Below are 19050 nucleotides of genomic sequence, written 5' to 3' on the forward strand. Positions count from 1 at the left end.
AAACTCTGTGTAAGGAGACTGTAGAATGAAAATAGTTCTTTCCAGGACTTTGCAGACCCAGTTTGTTTGTTAGAAACTCTCTTGGTTACCCCCTACACCTCTTTCTTCTATGTGGACTTTGTACTTTTTGGAGACTATTTGATGTCCCTGAAGGCTTGATATTGGGAGAAATGAAATGGCCTGATTTGCTCCTGCAGAGCTCTTCTGGATGGGTGTCCTGACCTATTTCTAGAAGAGCACAGTTTTTAGTTTGTCCAGAGTTTGAGTTGGCCAACATATAGCCAACCCAGGTTTTTACATAGTGACTGTGAGAATGTCTTTGTATATGAAAGAAGGTAAAATGAAGGGGATATGAGTTCTGCTGTGTGTGTGTATGTGTGTGTGTTAATCCAGCAAACAAGAATTATTGTTGCGTTCCTAGGCATTTGGGTGGGGGAGTGGGGAGAAGTCTTTTGCTTTCATGAGTCCCTGAATTGTACAAATGAGGAAATTCTCTGTGGATGGGAGATGCAAGGACCGCTGAGTAACTAGGGGAAGCATTCTCTGCATGGATACATGCTCCTTGCTGTTGTGTAATGTCAAAAGGACAGGTAACTCTCCATCAAAGAATGCACTCTTAGAAGAGCCCTCCAGTCACGGCCCTGCAGAGAAGTTGAACATCCCAAACCAACTTTGCCATCGACTCTCTCTGATCTATAATGGGTCACATCCTTGCCTCTAATTTTTTCTTAGCTTACATAAAAGGAATGGAAATGGTGCTGACTGACCCCATGGGGTGCTGGTTGAGAATAAACCCCAAAGTGAGTGTTCTGTTGTCAGTTAAACGCCATAAAAATGTTCAATATAATGGCTGATTATTTTTCTTTAATCTTAAATAGATACCTAGAATGGGAAAGTCCCATCTTGGTAGCAGAAATTCATTATCTTGGAAAGAGTTTAATGGCTGCTGTGTAAATGAACTGGAGGAAGTTAAATTGTGGAATGGGAAGGAGCCGAGAAAAGTGAAATGAGTTGTGCATTAAATTTAGATAAACACAATTATGTGTAACTGGATTATCACGTGTGCAGGCAGGCGCTGTATATTAGGCACCTGCGTTTTGATTAAAATCGATTCAGGTGCACACGCTTGACATCCTTGTAGATTTGGAATTGTGCCTAAGCCACTGCCCACACACATGAGGGGCAGGCAGGGAGACATCTGGTATCCAGGTCCCCAGCTGGAGAAGTTTAAAGGCATAGGACCAGACTGACCAGCCCAAGACCATTTCGGGAAACTGCTAACCCTATTACAGAAAGTCCAGCTCTCTTTCCTGTATAGCTTCTTCCGGATTTCTTAATTTTACCTGAGTCAGGAAAGTGGTCCTGGAGTCCAGTGGAGTCCAAAGACCTGTTTACTCCATGACGAGGACAGATGCCAAATGGTAGATGGCAGATGGTGTTAGAGGATGTTGAAGACTGGGCCTGCCTGCCATTCCAGTATATGGGGCTGCTGAGACCTTAGTGATAGAAACACAAAATCTCTTTGAACCTCCCTGTAAATGGATAGAATTAGACCCTGTTCCTTCTTACCCATTTAGGTCTAAGTCTGTAAAGTCAGAGTCAGAGTCATCCTTAGATCAAAAGCAAGCGCATCCTCTGATCCCTGGGTGGCTGTATGAGTGATCAGAGCCAGCCGGCCGGTATGTCGCCTTGAAGAGGGGCAGATGTAGAGAAACAACTGTCGATACCCAGTTAATTCCTGTTGGCATGTTTTATTTCAAATGCAAAGCATCATCGGGATTAAAATAAATGCTACCAGTTACGGGGATGCATTAAATTAATAATTGTTTTTTTCTTGCTTGATCCTATAATACCCCTCCACTCAACAGATAAATACTAAGCCCTCCTCTGGGTGATTTGACATGCACTGTATATTGTTACCCAAACTAAAGTAAGCTTCCTTTTTTCTCCCCTTTTGTTCCTCTCTTCTGCCCTCCTCCCCATCCCCATGGCAGGTTATACTTATCCTGACGAAGCTGTATGACTTCAATCTGGGGAGTGTGACGGAGAGCTCGCTGTGGAGGTAAGTGGATTAGAGGTTCTTGACAAGCTACTCTGGCCCGGCTCACGTGAAGAATGCCAGCCTCACGGCTGGGAAGCACGTTCTGGAAGAGACAGAACACAGTCCTCCTCGTGGAAGGCCTCTTTAATGCCCGGGGTGGAATGGATGGCCCCACCTGTGAATTCCCCTAGCACTCGGCTTCCTTGTTTGCAGCCTGCGACACCTTCTGCTTGGCACCATTGTTGCTTTTGCGTTCCTGCCGTGTCTCCTTCTGCTTGACAAACAAACGTCACGTTAGAGAGATCAGCTGAGCCTGCCCAGAGCAAGTAGAGCCTGCTGGGGAGGGGAGGGGGGAGTCTGGCCTTGGGTGTGAGTCTTGGCCCAAGGACTGTTTCTGTTCCTTTGCGTCTATGAGATGCTGTGGTTCTTAGCTGTATTTGAGGGAATAGACACGTGGGGATCAGGTCCACATAGTGACCTTCGTGGGCTCCTTAATACATATGTATTTTAATAAATTTGATGTATGCATTTAATAAATATTTACTATATATTTAATGTGTTTATATAATAAATGTTTACTATATAATATATATTAACATGTATATTGGAAATACATATATTTTAATATAGAGAGAAATGTATATTTTACGCCAGCATTGGTATAAAGATAAATGTATTGGTATAGTATATGAAAACATTTTTCAGCCTAAAAGTTCATCGAAATCTTGCCATTTGCAATGATGTGGGTGGAACTAGAGGGTATTATGCTAAGCGAAATAAGTGAGTCAGAGAAAGGCCAATACCATATGATTTCACTCATATGTGGGATTTAGGAAACAAAACAGATGAACGTAGGGGAAGGGAAGGAAAAATAAGATAAAGACAGAGAGACTCTTAAATCTAGGAAAAAAACTGAGGGTGTCTGGTGGGGAGGGAGGGGATGGGGAGATGGGGTAACTGGGTGATGGGCATTAAGGAGGGCGCTTGTTCTAATGAGCACTGGGCATTATATGCAACTGACGAATCACTAAATTCTACCCCTGAAGCTAATCATACGCTGTATGTTAACTAAATTGAATTTAAATTAAAAAAAAGAAAATGTTTTTGTGGATTCTTCAAAGTACTGTAACCCCTAAGCCCTGTGTCCATTGTGTCTTCTGGATAAGTCCGCTCTGATGGCATGCTGGTCATAGGGGACAGGGAGAAGGATGTGGGTGGGTTCGGTCAGAGAGAGCTTGAATGAACCATGACCTGAGGAATTTCTCTGGACAGGAAGCACTGGTGCCTTTTTGTACACTGCACAGGCACAAATACATGAACACACACACACACACACGCAGTGCCAGCAGTCTCACAAGGCAACAGCAAATTGCATCTGTCACTGTGAGTCGGCACTTCACACTCTGGGAAGGCTGTGTGTCCCTCCCATTTGCTTCATTTGTAAACCCTGGGGAGGACACTGTTCCCAAAGGCCATTCACTTGGTTGCATCATCATCCCCAGAGCCCTGTCCTGAGGGTTTCTTGGGGTCTTGGAACCAGACAGGGCTGGGGTGTGACTATCTGTGTGCCTTGCTGTTTCTTCATTTAACCTGTTTGTTTGCAGAGGACTAGCCAGGGTCTGTTTCCTAGGAAGGGGAAGCAGTCAGAGCATCTATTAAATATTTAGGGTTAATTGCTCATATCGACTCAGACCTGCCTCCATTTGCACAGGATGTCTAAAACCTAATTTTGCTGCTCAGTGAAAATTGGCAGAGATATAAGTAACCAGGGTTTGTCTAATAGATGAGACCATGCCTATTTCCACTCACACGGGACTCCCGGGGAATTAGAGCCTTAGAAACTTTCCCCTTATGTCCAGGCACAGTGATACTATGCTGATACCTTAAGCCTGACTGCCATGCTATGTTCTGGGGACAAATAGTGGGACAGTCCAGAAAATCCTGTCTTTACAATGGGAAAGAGCTCTACCTGGCAGCCCACATTTCAAGAAAGGTTGGCTAGTTCTAGGGATGGGCCGGGCGAAGGCACAGAGCCAAAGCCAGGTGCTTGCTCCTCGAGGCCTTAAGTGATGAAATGTGGGTCCTTGCTCATGAAAGCCAGTATATTCACTGGAGTGTAGCAGAGGCTGTAGACTGCTGAGTGGTCCTGAGGGCCCCCTGATGTCTACGTGCCAGGATTCAGGTCCCACTTCACCCACCCAAAGAGCTCTGTAACTTCAGGAACGTTACATAACCTCTCTGTATCAGTTTCCTGGGGCTGCTGTAGCAAGGTACCAAGGACTAGGTGGCCGAAAGCAGCAGAAATGTGTTCTCTCTCAGGTCCGGAAACTACAAGTTTGAAATCAAGGTGTCTTTAGGGCCACACTCCCTCTGGAGGCCCTAGGGAGAACCGTTGCCTCTTCCAGCCTCAGGGGCTACTGACATTCCCTTTCCACCTCCGTCAGTCAGCTCCCATGGCCCTCTCCTCTATGCTGGTGTCTTCTCTCCTGTCTGTTAACAGGACACTTGCCATTGGAGTCAGGCCCCTAGGATCATCCAGGATGATCTCATCTTGAGACCCTTAATTACATCTGTAAGATCTTTTTTTTTTTCTTTTTAAAGATTTTATTTATTTATTTGAGAATGAGAGAGAGGGAGAGGGAGTGCGGGAGGGAGAGGGAGTGAGTGAGCGAGAGAGATCACACAAGCAAGGGGAGGGACAGAGAAAGAGCAAGAGCAGTCTCCCTGTCAAGCAGGGAAGCCTTATGTGGAGCTCAATCTCAGGACCCTGAGATCATGACTTGAGCCAAAGGCAGCCGCTTAACTAACTGAGCCACTCAGGCCCCTGGCAAAGATCCTGTTTTGAAATAAGATCCATCATAGGTCCTGGGGATGAGGATGTTGAATGTATTTTTTTCGGGTGGTTACCATTCAACCCATTTGTGTTTCCCCAAATGTAAGTTGGAGATAGTACAGAACCTTCCTTTGCTCCACCACATTGTCCTTGCTGTTTGTGAGACACACCTCCTTCTCCCCACGACAGCCCTTCCTCTCTGTGGGGTGGGCAGTGCCTCACTTCCTTACCCTCTCTGTTCGCCTAATCAGGGAGGCCTTTCCCCAGGACTTCACATTCCATTACTCAACTTGCATTTTCCTCCTTGGTAACTTACCACCATCTGGCCTGCTAAATATTTTACTTATTAATTGATGTATCGTCTGCCTACACCCTCTAACATCTAAGCATGTGAAGAGAGTTTTTTTGGTTTTGGGTTTTAATTTAATTCAGGGCTGTACTCTCAGCACTTAGAACAGTATCTGGGACACAGAAGATACTTAATACTTGCTCGGTGAATGAATTAATGGGTGGATTGCAAGGACTAAATGAAATAATAAATGGACAAACCCTTAAGACAGTGACTCATATGTAGAAAGTGTTCACTTAGTTATAATGACTAATGACTACTATAACCTTCTGTATTTGTATAGTGTTCATTCCATTATTGGCTTTGTTTATAAGGATCCACTGATGCTAGGATCCATGTGGTGGAAATTATAGGGCACCAAGGGAATGTATTCTGTATTATGGATGAATGAGCAGAGATCTTCTGGGGATTAGGGAGGGGAGAAGAGTGATTTAGATGGTTGTTCCTTGTGCTGATTGGAGGGAATTGAAATATCAGTTTCTAGCAAGACAAGGATGTTCTTTTGTAGATAAGATTCTCTGAGCTGGGTTTGTACTGGTGAGTGGGATATGATTTGGCAAATGAGAACTGAAGAAATGTCTCTAGCAGAGGGGGATGGCCAGGTAAGGCTGGGCTGCAGGAGAGAAGGGAGCCAAACAGGAGGCAGAGAGAGCAGCTGGTCTTAGACCAGGGAGGGAGGGTTTGGGGTCTCATCATGTTCACAGAAGGGGCCAAACCAAAGAGGGTAATGCAGAGTGTAGTTTACAGATGATAGATTCATATGGTATGACCTTACCGGGATTTGAAATGCTGGTGAATAATGTAGGCTTTCCCTCTGGGTAGATGTTATATATAAATATATTTTTGTTCTGTGTCTCTAGGGGTCCACAGGTCTGATAAAACCCTGCTGAGCAAACCGAGCTGCTCTGAGAAAAAGGGCTGCTTCTAAACTCCAGGGCAATTTTCCAGGGTGCTGGGGCCTCACAGAGTTTCTTCTAACCTTGCATTGTCTTCCCTACTCCTCCCCTAAAGATCTGTATTTCCCATCCTCTTTTCTGTCCTGATAATGAGGATGTATTTTGCAGTGAGAGCCTAGAGCACTGTGATCTTCCTTACTAATACAGTGTGCAGAGGAAAGAAACTAAATTAAACACACACCCTTTCAGTTTCATGATTTGGGCCAACATGCTTAACCAAGTTGAAATTGAATTTGGGGATTCTTCTTCAATTTTCTGTACAACAGAGGAGCCTGGAGCAGCAGCTGTCATGACAAAATGACACTCCCTGCCAGGTTACAGTGTGATATAATTATTCACCTCACTGGATTAATAATTCAGAGGCTATCTACTTCTAAATAGACAAAAGACTGTTTAAAAGCATTCAATACGGTGGCAGTATCTTGTGCTCCTGTGACATTTTTTCTAAAACTCCTAGGTGCTGTTATACTGACAGGGGGTCATTTTTTTTTTCTCTTCCACCACAGGGATGGCCATGTAAGCTGGTTATTAGCACAGCAACTGTCTGTTGGTATCCCTTAGTCAGTGGACATTTTCCGTATAGGATTCAAGCTCCTAGACTAATGAGGTTGGGGACTGACATTTTTTAAAGGACCCAGGGCTTCACTTTCAGGGCATTTCCAGTCCATAATATGTCAAATCTGGAGGCTTCCCATCAGTGAGGAGTAATGCTGGCACCTAGCACTGCTAGATTTTATAGATGTCTGACCCAAGGAGGAGAGATGCATTAAAAGCAGGAGGCTGCTTGTCAATCAGTTTCCTCCTCATCGAAGTAACTAAGAATGAAAGCTCTGGGACTGATGGCCGATGTTCAAGTCCATGCTCCTCCTCTTAGCCACTGAGTGACTGTGGATAAGTTTCTTCACCTCTCTCTCCCTGAGGACTATCCTGGTTCCCACCTCTTGGCGTGGGTATGATGTTTTGCATGAAATGAAATGTGTAAGTTGCCTGGGAAAGTGCCTGGCACATAGTACCTTCCCATGGAAAACACTGAGGGAGAATTGGTCATCATCGCGTAACCTGGCTGTTGAGCTGCTTCTCTATGCTAGCTCCTCTACCTGACATACTGTGCTCTTAGAAAAGCAATCAGCCTGGGGTGCCCACGTGGCTCAGTCCATTGAGCGTCTGACTCTGGATTTTGGCTCAGGTCATGATCTCAGGGTCGTGAGATCGAGCCCTGCCTCCGGCTCTGCACCTAGTGCTGAGTCTGCTTGTCCCTCTGCTCTCCCCGCCCCCTGCTTTCTCTCTCTCTCAAATAAATAAAATCTTTAAATTAAAAAAAAAAAAAAGAAAAGAAAATCAACTAAGCTGCTCAGCCATTTCTCCGGGGGCCCCCAGAGCTGATGAACAGTTTCTTGGTTAAGGTGTTTTTGAAGCTTACCACTTCCCATGCACAGCCTCCTGGGCAGCCTCCCTGCCTCTCCTCCTCAAGTGTGGTGCCCCTCCTCTGCTCATGACTGGCATCACTTACACTGTGTTGTGATTTATCTCCACCTTGTGAGACTCTCCAGAGCCTGGCCCCGGTCCCCTGTGCCTTTCTTGTTTCTGGATCTACAATACCTAGCCCTTAGGCTTCACTAAAGTAGGCCTAGAGATCTAAACCAAAGCACCAGTGGCCCCAGATCAATCACACCATCAGCCTGCCCCAGCCTGTCACTTTCCTTGTATTGAGTCATCTCATTCACCCGCCACTGGGGAATCCCGTGACTTTTCATCTGGTCTGCAAGCTGTTGACTGGACCATTTATTTCCTCCTCTAATTGTTCTGTCAGTGACCTTTCTGGGGGATGCTGTTTTTTTTTTTTTAAATAGAAAATGGAGACCTTTGGATTTATTAATTTTTTGTTTGCCAAGAAAGCCCTGATAATAATTGCTAAGACTTCCCACAAGTTATTAGTTTACAAACTTTAATGACACTCATGATTTATTTATGCGTTTCCCTCCCTCTACAGCTGCTCACCCCAATTCCTTAGTGGAATTCCTGCTGAATCTGAGTGAATTAATGGAAACAAAACTGTAGATTGGAATGACATTTTTTTGTTAGGCTGTTAATTAAAAACTTTCCATCCTATTCGCTAGGTTCTTCATATGTGAAGTCCCGAAGGCTGGGCTGATGATGCAGGCTGTGAAATCCTCTCTTTAGAACTGGGTCCTCCTTCTATTTGCTTTCGGGAGTAATAAATCTGGTGAAAGCTCCTGAATGGGTCACAGAGCATTCAATTGAACAGATATTAATTGAGCATCAATTATATAAGCAGCCCTGTGCTCATTGCTGGGGATTGCAGGATAATTATGTCATGCTTGTTATCCTCAAGGAATGTTTTGTTTGGTTGAGAGGTAAGATTAATGTACTAGGAAACAACATTAGGCATATGCAAGAATAATATGTATATACAAAATACAGCACACTCTGCAATGAGTGGCCCTGCTATAGAAATACTTACATATTTTATGATTATCACCCACCTCATTCTATAAAGGATGAAAACATTTCTAGGAAGGACTTAGAGAAGTGATCAATATGGCACCTAATTTTTGTTTTGCTGGTTAAAATAAAATGTCTTATTTCTCTGTTATGGTGTGAAACTCCTAAGAGAAAAGACTATTTCATATACGAGGGCAGCCCAGGTGGCTCAGTGGTTTAGTACTGCCTTTGGCCCAGGGTGGGATCCTGGAGACCTGGGATTGAGTCCCGTGTCAGGGTCCCTGCGTGGAGCCTGTGTCTCCCTCTGCTTGTGTCTCTGCCTCTCTCTCTATGTCTCTCATGCATAAATAAATAAAATCTAAAAAAAAAAATCATATGCAAGTGTTTCCCATGGTTCTCAGAAACAGCTGGTAATAGGTGGGATTGAACATGGGTAGTAGTTACAGGAGCGGGTTCAAATTCATATTGCCTAAATGTGCATCCCAGCTCTAATGCTTATTAGCTGCACCACTTTGAGCAATGTTTTAATTTCTCTAAGCCTCATTTACTCACGAATGTAACGGGATGACAGTAAGGGAGCTTTGTGGGGAGTCGGTGAGATGGCACATGGAATGCAGAATGCCTGCAATCTAGTCATTAGTTTATATGGTCTTTTCATTTGTTCATAGGTCCACCCCCTCCTAGCACAGCAGCTTCTACCAGACTCTACATGAGTGTGGTGCTGATGTCTTTAGGAGGCCAGGGTGCAGAACACATTTAGAATCATAAGTGCATAATACCTGGACAAGATACACTTCTTTTTTTTTAAGATTTTATTTATTTGAGAGAGAGTGCACCCATGAATGCATGCATGCATGAGTTGGGGGAGGGGCAGAAGGAGAAGCAGGGAGTCTTCCCTTCTGGCTGAGCAGGGAGTCAACATGGGGCTCCATCCCAGGATCCTGGGATCATGACCTGAGCTAAGGGCAGACACTTAACTGACTGAGCCGCCCAGGCACCCCTGGACACGATGCACTTCTATTGAGGGAATACTCTGGAGTCTTTTCCTTTGGATACTCATCTGTGCTTGGCAAAAGGGGAAGGTTAATATAGTTCTTTTTTTTTTTTTTTTTTTTTTTACATCAGATGCTGATAATGATGATTTTGGGCTACAGGATGGAAAGCACAATTTGTTTTAAGTTCCTATAACATAGTGTTGAGTTAACTCATCTGTTGCTGGTTATTTTCTTTCTAATGTAACCATAGGGGAATCTGAACCTGTTGAAGAGTTTTGTTATCTCCTAAGTAATCAACAAAGGTAGGATCGTGTGTATGCCTCAAACTTCGCACATCCTCAGAATTACTTGTGGAAGGTGTTAAGAGTCTGGATTCCTGGGCCCTACCCAAGAGATTCTAAGTTAGTAAGGCTGGGGATTACATGGGATCTATAATTTTCAGAGCGCCTTAGTGGTTTCTTATCGTCAGATAGGACCGGGGACCAGGGAACTCAGAGGAAGCCTGGGCTCTGGGTGCATCTCAGTTACTGTAAATTGGATAACTCTTGCCATCCTTCTGTTTCCTTATAAATAGAACTGTGAGATACAATGACTTCTCAAGTCTCTTTTAACTCCCAAGTCCACTGATTCTTCCAATCTGGGAAATCAAACAAGAAACACACCACATTGGGATTTATGATGCACAGCAGATAACAGCCCCACTCCTGAGCACAGCCACCTTCCTTCAAAAATCAGGTAGTGTCAACAACACAGACATAACTTTCTAACGTGCTATTCACTGATGGACAGTGGCCAGTTGGCAGGGATTAGCTAGAGCACCTCTCCAAACTACTTAATTTGAATTCATTAAACAAAGGGAGCGTCATTAAAGCTATGAAAGTTTGTTTCAAAAAACAGAATGAGAAAGGGGTTTGGCTTAAATATTGATCCCTCAAACATCCTCCTTTGTTAGAGAATGGAGAAATGAGAATGCTGGAAAAGGGTCTGGATTACAGATTTATTGTTTTCCTATTTATTATGAGAAGGAGGAGTTCTTTTTATGGCCTACTCTTTTTTTCTTCCACAAGGCAGGACCCAGACATGTATAAATCTTGATTTTTGTCCAGTGGCTGGGAGAATGTAACACGTTTGTATGGATTGCATCTGTTGATTGTTATTTTATGTTGTTTTCGCTTCCATCCAAATGGAGTGCCATTTTATCGCAATCATAAATAACCTCACCATTTGGAGAAGGGGTGTGAAATCCTGCCCATCCCTTTCCCCAGCCTGAGCTCCCTCTCATTTTCTCAGCAGTAGATTCATTAGCCTTCTAATGAAGTTAATAAGTAAACAGGATCAGACAGTCCCTTCTAAAATAACATCTATAAATGGATGCATTTCCCTACTCTCTAAGGTAAGCCTTAATTTATTTCCCTGCCAGATGTCCACGTGTGTAAAGCTATGATAGGTGGGCCCTTGGAATTTGGTTTGAAGCCAAAAAAAAAAAAAAAAAAAAAGGAGGGGAGGGAATTTTTAATTCATACAGAGCCTATGTTTTCCAAGTTTATAAGAGAGTAGATTTTTACATACCATATATACAATGCCTATAAAGATAAGCTAGTCAAGCTTTGTAGTTACTTTCTTATCATTTGGCAGTCAATTGCTTTATTGGACATACACTGTAAATGTCTTTAGGAGGCTTTTGGCAGCTTCCACATAAAGACCACAGGCCCAGATATTATTTCGGAAGCAATAAACTGGTGAAAAGACCTCTTCTTTTCTCTTGCACGTCTGTGAGGTTTCTTTTCAGGAATTGCTGAACTTACAAAGGAAGCATTTCACATTTTGCCGTTGCTTCCAAATGCTTTGTGCCCAAGTTAAAGCTAAAGTCAAGTCTTAAAATGCAATGCATAGAATTTATCTTTTAAAGGCTCTCCTTTTCAGTGGTACTTATCTCTTAAACTGGTATAATATTTGTAGTCATTGCCCACATGCAGGCCTGGTACACCTCATATCTCTGGGAGGAATATGAGGCCTGTGCATCGAATATTCCATTTTATGAATGGATGAACTAAGATACTGAACGGGTTGGTGCTCGGTGATTTCAAACCTGGGACCCAAATCCAGGTCTCTCCAATCTCAGCGGCTCCCTGCTCTTGCTGTTACATTACTAAGCACTTTTTCCTGGTCTTTATAGCTCAGCTACCATTCATATTTCATAAAAGGTCTACAGCCAAGGGACTAGGAATGGGTTTCTTGGATATTTGTCTAAGTGATTTTCGGTTTTGGTGGATCATGAGAATCACCTGGGAAATATAAGCTAAGCCAGATTCCTGGGCCTTATTCCAAACCTATTGAGCCAGTTTTTGGGGTCAAGATCTAGTTGCTTATCGTTTGAAGGTGCCAATTGATTCTGATATAACTGCCAACCTAAGAGATGTCATGGCCATCTTTGCTTCTGGAAGGTGCATGACAAATTCTTTTGGGGAATTTTCCCTCCACATAGCACCTTTCCCTGCTATCTGTTGTCCTTATGGCTGGTTCAGAATGAGACGCACAGTCATTCATGCAAAAAAAATCCATGGTTGCACCCTCATCTTTATAAATGACAACCATAAAGGTTAATAATTGGAATGAGCTCTGGCACTTACTAATTAGCTCACATTATGTCAGCATCAAACTTGTTTAATTGGCAATTACATTGATTTTAGGGAGTGGCGCCACAAGACAATGGTTACAAGGTGTTGCTATCCATGGAGTTATGCTTGAGACGAACCCTACGAGGGTGCATTGGCAGCTGGGAATCCAGGTTCCCGAGGGGATTAGAAGGCACAACAAATGGGAAATGGTTTCTAGGTGACTTTGGAAGGCTATCCATTTGTAAATTTGTTGCAAGCCACAGAAGTAATCACTAATTTAGTCAAGATGTACGATTTGTTGGAAGGATATTGGGATCACTCAGCATTTGAAGGGAGAGATTAACGATAAGACTCCAGGAAGCACAAAATCCTAAACATCTCTAGGGGCCATGGTAAGTCATGGCTTGATTCTCTACATCTCCAAAGATCACAGCAGTTGGATGTCATGGCTTCTACTCTCTAGTAAGCCGCCATCATGTGACAACAACCTTCCCTGTGATTTAAAGTCCTGAGACAGAATTGAAAGGACCATTTGTGTCAAGTAGTCCAAACTTTCTATTTTTGGAGGATAAGAATTTCCTGGATTAGGCTATCTTTCTTATTTATTCCTATGCATAGGGAGACTGGGACCACCAGAAAAAAGCTAGGGAAGGGTTTTGGGAATACTAGACCAACAGCCTTCAGGGGTATCACATTTTTTTTGATGTATTTAATGTAAAGAAGACTGAAAATACACTAAATTTTAAAAAGCATACCTTCATTTTTACTATTGATTTAAAGGATTCATTTATAATGTGTCAGGGAATGTGCTAGGAGCTTTATGGATAAAGATATCACTTATAGCAACCTTGCAAGGATTTGATCCCATATTGGTAGAGATGAATATGAGGTTTTTATAATCAGCAGGTAGCAGAGATGAAGTTTGACCTCACGTCTATAAAACTAAAGTCCATACTAGCCTCAGTTGGCCATACTGCCTCCTCAAATAGTTTTAAATTCAGGGTGTAGTTAGTGATTACTTTCTCAGTCTTGGATACTGTATTTCCATATATGTTTTCCAGAACTTTAGACAACGTACCACAGTCCCAATAGTCTTCATAAATAATGGCATTATGATTGATTAGATATGTTGTCTAAAATTCTTAATTTTTGAAATTCCCCCTCCCACCACCTCACCAAGAGATGCAGATAAAAGGCTTCTAATCAGCTGTAAATTCTCACTTGTTCCTTTTATGAAGGATGGTTATTGATTATAGAATATTACTTGGGATGACTGCACCATTTGCAGTCACACACATTTTTAATTGAAATTTTTACTGAGATAATTGAAGATTCACATGCAGCTTGAAGAAATAATACGCGGAGATCTTGTGTGTTCTGTTCTCAGTCTCTCTAATGGTAATATTTTGTCAAACTAATGTAATATCACAAGTTTATTGACAATGGCACAATCCCCCAATCTTCTACAGATCCCTTCAGTTTTAGTTGTTCTCATTTTAGCGTGTGTGTGTGTGTAGGTTTGTCTATCCAGCACTGCAGTGAAGATACTGAACACTTCCATCACAAGAATCTCTCAGGTTCCCCCCATTAAAAAAAAAATATTGTTCAAGAGAGAGAAAGAGAGAACAAGCAGGGGGGTGGAGCAGAGGCAAGGGGAGAAGCAGACTTCCCACTGAGCAGGGAGCCCAACATGGGGCTTGATCCCAGGACCCCAGGATCATGACCTGAGCCAAAGGCAGATGCTTAACCTAACCAGCTGAGCCACCCAGGCACCCCTCATGCTTCCCCTTTATAATCAGAGCCACCTCCCTATCCCCAGACCCTTAGTCACTAAACCTCAACAACCACTAATCTGTTCTCCATTTATAAAATGTTTCATTTCAAAAATGCTAAAGAAATGAAACCACACAGTATGTAACCTTCCAGAGTTACTGTTTTCACTTAGTGCAATGCCCTGGGGACTCCCCCAGATTGCTGTGTGTTGATAGTTTGTTTCTATTGATTACCAAGTAGTATTCCATGTATGTATATACCCAAGGTGGTTTAGCCTTTTATCTGTTGAAGGACATTTGAGTGGTTCCCCATTTTTGTTTATTGCAAGTAGTACTGTTATAAACATACGAGTACAGGTCTTTGTGCAAACATGTTTTCATCCCTCTGGGATAAATGCATAAGAGCGTGATTTCCGGGTCACTTTGTAGTTGTGTGTTTAGTTTTAGAAGATCTGACAACTTCTTCAGAGTGGCTGTACCATTTTATATTCCTACCAGCAATGTATGAGGGATCCAATTTTTTTATAGCCTTGTCAGCAAGGATGTTTTCACTAATTTTAATTTTAACCATGATAGGAGGGAGGCAGCAATATCTCATTGTGGTTTGAATTTGCATCCTTGATAGCTAATGATGTTGAGCATCTTTTAATGTGCTTACTTGGCATCTGTATATTGACTTTGGTGAAATGTCTGTTCATGTCTTTTGCCCATTTTAAAAACAACCCTTTACAGATGTTATTGAAATACAAGAAGCTGTACATATTTAATATAAACAACTTGGTGAGTTTGGAAATAAGTGAAACTGTCACCACAGTCTATTTCAAAAATTTATCCATACCTCTAAGTTTCCTGCTATCCTCTTTATTCATTATTATCATTATTTTTTGTGATAAGAACTCTTAACACAAGCTCTGCATCTTAGCACATTTTTAAGTCCGCAATACAATATTGTTAACTATAGCTTTGTGCTATACAGCAGAACTCTAGGATACAGTTATCTTGTATAACTTAGAATTTCGTACCATTTGATTAATACCTCCGTTTCCTTTCCCCACCCCCACGCCCCAGCCTCTGGCAACCACCGTTCCATTCTCTGCTTCTATAAGTTTGCCTATTTTAGATTCCTTATTTAAGTGGTATCATATATTTTTCCTCTGTATTTGGCTTATTTCACTTAGTATAATGTCCTACAGTGTCATTTATGTTGTTGAAAATGGCAGGATTTCCTTCCTTTTTAAGACAGTAATATTCCATTGTATGTATACACCACATTTTCTTTTTTTTTTTTTTAAATTTTTTTTTTTTTATTTATTTACGATAGTCATACAGAGAGAGAGAGGCAGAGACAAAGGCAGAGGGAGAAGCAGGCTCCATGCACCGGGAGCCCGACGTGGGATTCGATCCCGGGTCTCCAGGATCGCGCCCTGGGCCAAAGGCAGGCGCCAAACCGCTGCGCCACCCAGGGATCCCCTACACCACATTTTCTTTATTCATTTTTCCATCATGAACATTTTTGTTGCTTCCATGTCTTGGCTGTTATGAATAATAATGCAGGGGGCATGGGGGTGCAGATTTCTCTTTCAGATTCTTTTTTTTTAATGACACCATTTATCAGAGAGAGAGAGAGAGAGAGAGAGAGAGAACCAGCATGGGGAGGGCAGAGGGAGAAGCAGTCTCCTCGTTGGGCAGAAAGCCTGTCTTCAGGCTTGATCCCAGAACCCTGGGATCATGATCTGAGCTAAAGGCAGACGGTTAATCAACTGAGCCACCCAGGCACCCCTCTCTTTCAGTTTCTAATTTAAATTGCTATGGATGTGTAACCAGAAGTGGTATCATGGGATCATACGGTAGTAAGGGTAGTAAGACTACCATACTGTTTTCTATAGTGGCTGTACCAGCTTACATTCCCACCAGCAGTACACAGAGTTCTCTTTGCACTTGGTACTCACCAGCATTTACTATCTCTTCTTTTTTTGTTTATCTACATCCTAATAGATATGAAGTGTTATCTCCTTATGGCTATGATTTGCATTTCCCTGATAATTAGTGATGTTGAGTACCTTTTCATTTACCTGTTGGCTGTTTTGTAGGTTTTCTTGTATGTTTTATCTATATGTCTACTCAGTTTGTTTGCCCATATTTTAGTTGGGCTCTTCTTCTTCTTCTTCTTCTTCTTCTCCTTCTCTCCTCCTCCTCCTCCTCCTCCTCCTCCTCCTCCTCCTCGTCTTCTTCTTCTTCTTCTTCTTCTTCTTCTTCTTCTTCTTCTTCTTCTTCCTTCTTTGCTGTTGGATTGTAGAGGTTCTTAAAATATTTCGAATATTATCCCTTTATCATGTTGCATGATTTACAAGTATTTTCTTTCATTCCATAGGATGCCTTTTCATTTTGTTGATGGTTACCTTTGCTGCGCATAAGCTTTTTAATTTGATGTGATCCCTATTTCCTATTTGTGCTCTTGTAGCCTGTGCTTTTGGTGCCATATGTAATAGATCACTGCCAAACCAACGTCAAGAAACTCGTTGCTTTTTTTTTTCTTCTAGCTGTTTTATGATGTTAGGTCTTACATTTAAGTCTTCAATCCATTTTGAGTTGATTTTTGTGTATGGTGTAAGATAAGGTCTAGTTTCATTCTTTTGCATGTAGATACCACATTTCCTCTGCATTGATTATTTAAAGAATATCCTTTGTTCACACTGTATTTTGGCACCTTTGTTGAAGATTAATTGACCATTTATGACTGAATCTATTTCTGGTCTCTACATGTCTGCTTTTATGCCAGTACCATATTGTTTTGAATACTGTAGCTTTGTAATGTATTTTGAAATTAGGAAGTGTTATGCCCCTAACTTTTTTCTTTTTCTTAATATCAATTTGGCTACTTTGGTTTTTTTGTGGTTTCACATGAATTTTAGGATTATTTTTTCTGTTTCTGTGTAATATTCCATTGGGACTTTGATAGGGATTACACTGAATCAACAGATCACTTTGAGTAGTATGACATTTTGACAATGTTAATTTTTCCAACCTCAACATGGCTGTTTTTCCATTTATTGGTATATGCTTTCATTCCTTTATCAATGTTTTGTAATTTTCAGTGTATAGGTCTTTTACCTCTTTGGCCAAGTTTGTTCCTAAATATTTTATTTTTTTTTGGTGTTATTGTAAATGAGATTGTTCTATTAATTTCCTTTGTGGATAGTTCATTGCTAGTGTGTGGATGGACCTTGAGGGAATTATTGCTAAGTGAAATAAAACAGAGAAAGAGAAATACTGTAGGAACCTTCTTATATATAAAATTTAAAAACAATCAAAGAAACCAAACTCACAGACACAGAGAACAGAATGGTGGTTCCCAGAGGTAGAGGGTGGGAAGGGATGGGCACAATGGGGGAAGGTGTTCGAAAGGTACAATCTTGCAGTTATAAAATTAATAAGAACTGGAAATATAATATACAGCATGATGACTGTGGTTAATAGTACTGTATTGTATATTTGAAAGTTGCTAAGACTGTAGATCTTAAAAGTTGTCATCACAAGAAAACCAGTTGGTAACTGTGTGGAGTGATGATGAATGTTCATTAGACTTATTGTGGTGATCATTTCACAATATATACAATATCAAATCATTATGTTGCATACCAGGAAAATGTTACATGTCCATTAGATCTCAATAAAGAGAGAGAGATGCAACTGATTTTTATATAGTGACTTTGTATCCTCAAATTTACTGAATTTATTAGTTCAAATGGTTTTTATTTCTCTTAAGTCTTTAGGTTTTTTTAAATATATAACATTATAATGGCATGTCATTTGCAAACAGATAATTTTGCTTTTTCCTTTGGAATTTTTTTTAAAATAATAAATTCATTTTTTATTGGTGTTCAATTTGCTAACATACAGAATAACACCCAGTGCTCATCCCATCAAGTGCCCCCCTAAGTGCCCACCACCCAGTCACCCCCACCCTACGCCCTCCTCCCCTTCCACCACCCCTAGTTCGTTTCCCAGAGTTAGGAGTCTCTCATGTTCTGTCTCCCTTTCTGATATTAACTACCCATTTCTTCTCCCTTCCCCTCCATTCCCTTTCACTATTATTTATAATCCCCAATTTTTTAAAAAAATTTTTATTGGAGTTCAATTTGTCAACATTTAGCATAACACCCAGTGCTCATCCCAAGTGCCCCCCTCAGTGCCCATCACCCAGTCACCCCAACCCCCCCCACCTCCCTTTCCACTACCCCTTGTTCGTTTCCCACAGTTAGGTGTCTCTCATGTTTTGTCACCATCACTGATATTTTCACTCATTTCCTCTCCTTTCCCTTTACTCCCTTTCACTAATTTTTATATTCCCCGAATGAATGAGACCATATAATGTTTGTCCTTTTCTGATTGACTTACTTCACTCAGTATAATGCCCTCCAGTTCCATCCACATCAAAGCAAATGGTGGGTATTTGTCGTTTCTAATGGCTGAGGAATATTCCATTGTATACATAGACCACATCTTCTTTATCCATTCATTTTTTTATGGACACCAAGGCTCCTTGCACAGTTTGGCTATTGTGGACATTGCTGTTATAAACATCGGGGTGCAGGTGTCCTGAATGCCTTTTATTCCCAGCCTCCCTCCTTCCCCTGATTGTTATGCTAGGACTTTTAGTGCCATGCTGAATAGTAGTGACGAGAGTGCTTTTTCACCATTCAGTGCAAGCTAGCTATGGACTTTTCATATATGGCCTTCCTTGTGTTGAGCTCAGTTCTTTCTATTCCTAATTTGTTGAGTTGTGTGTGTTTGTGTGTATGTGTGTGAGTGTGTGAGAAAGGATACTGAGTTGTAACAAATGCTTTTTATGTCAATAAATGCATTTATTGAGATGATCATGTGATTTTTATCTTTTATTCTGTTAATGTGGTCTGTAACATTGATTGATTTGCATATGTTGAACTATCCCTGAATCACAGGAATAAGTCCCATTTGGTTATGGTATGTGATCCTTTTAATGTGTTGTGAATTAGGTTTTTGT

The 19050-nt window shown here is 41.5% G+C and overlaps 1 protein-coding gene across 1 annotated transcript in view; it reads left to right on the forward strand.

The window, feature by feature from the left end:
• Positions 1-19050, forward strand: part of SORCS3 (sortilin related VPS10 domain containing receptor 3) — a 584039-nt gene that overhangs the window by 170761 nt on the left and 394228 nt on the right. Inside the window, exon 2 of the mRNA XM_055299867.1 lies at positions 1995-2062. Within this exon, the coding sequence (XP_055155842.1) occupies positions 1995-2062 (68 nt within the window). The remainder of the gene's footprint in view (positions 1-1994; positions 2063-19050) is intronic.

The sequence above is a fragment of the Nyctereutes procyonoides genome, unplaced genomic scaffold, assembly GCF_905146905.1.
Source record: "Nyctereutes procyonoides isolate TBG_1078 unplaced genomic scaffold, NYPRO_anot_genome, whole genome shotgun sequence".
NCBI lineage: Eukaryota > Metazoa > Chordata > Mammalia > Carnivora > Canidae > Nyctereutes > Nyctereutes procyonoides.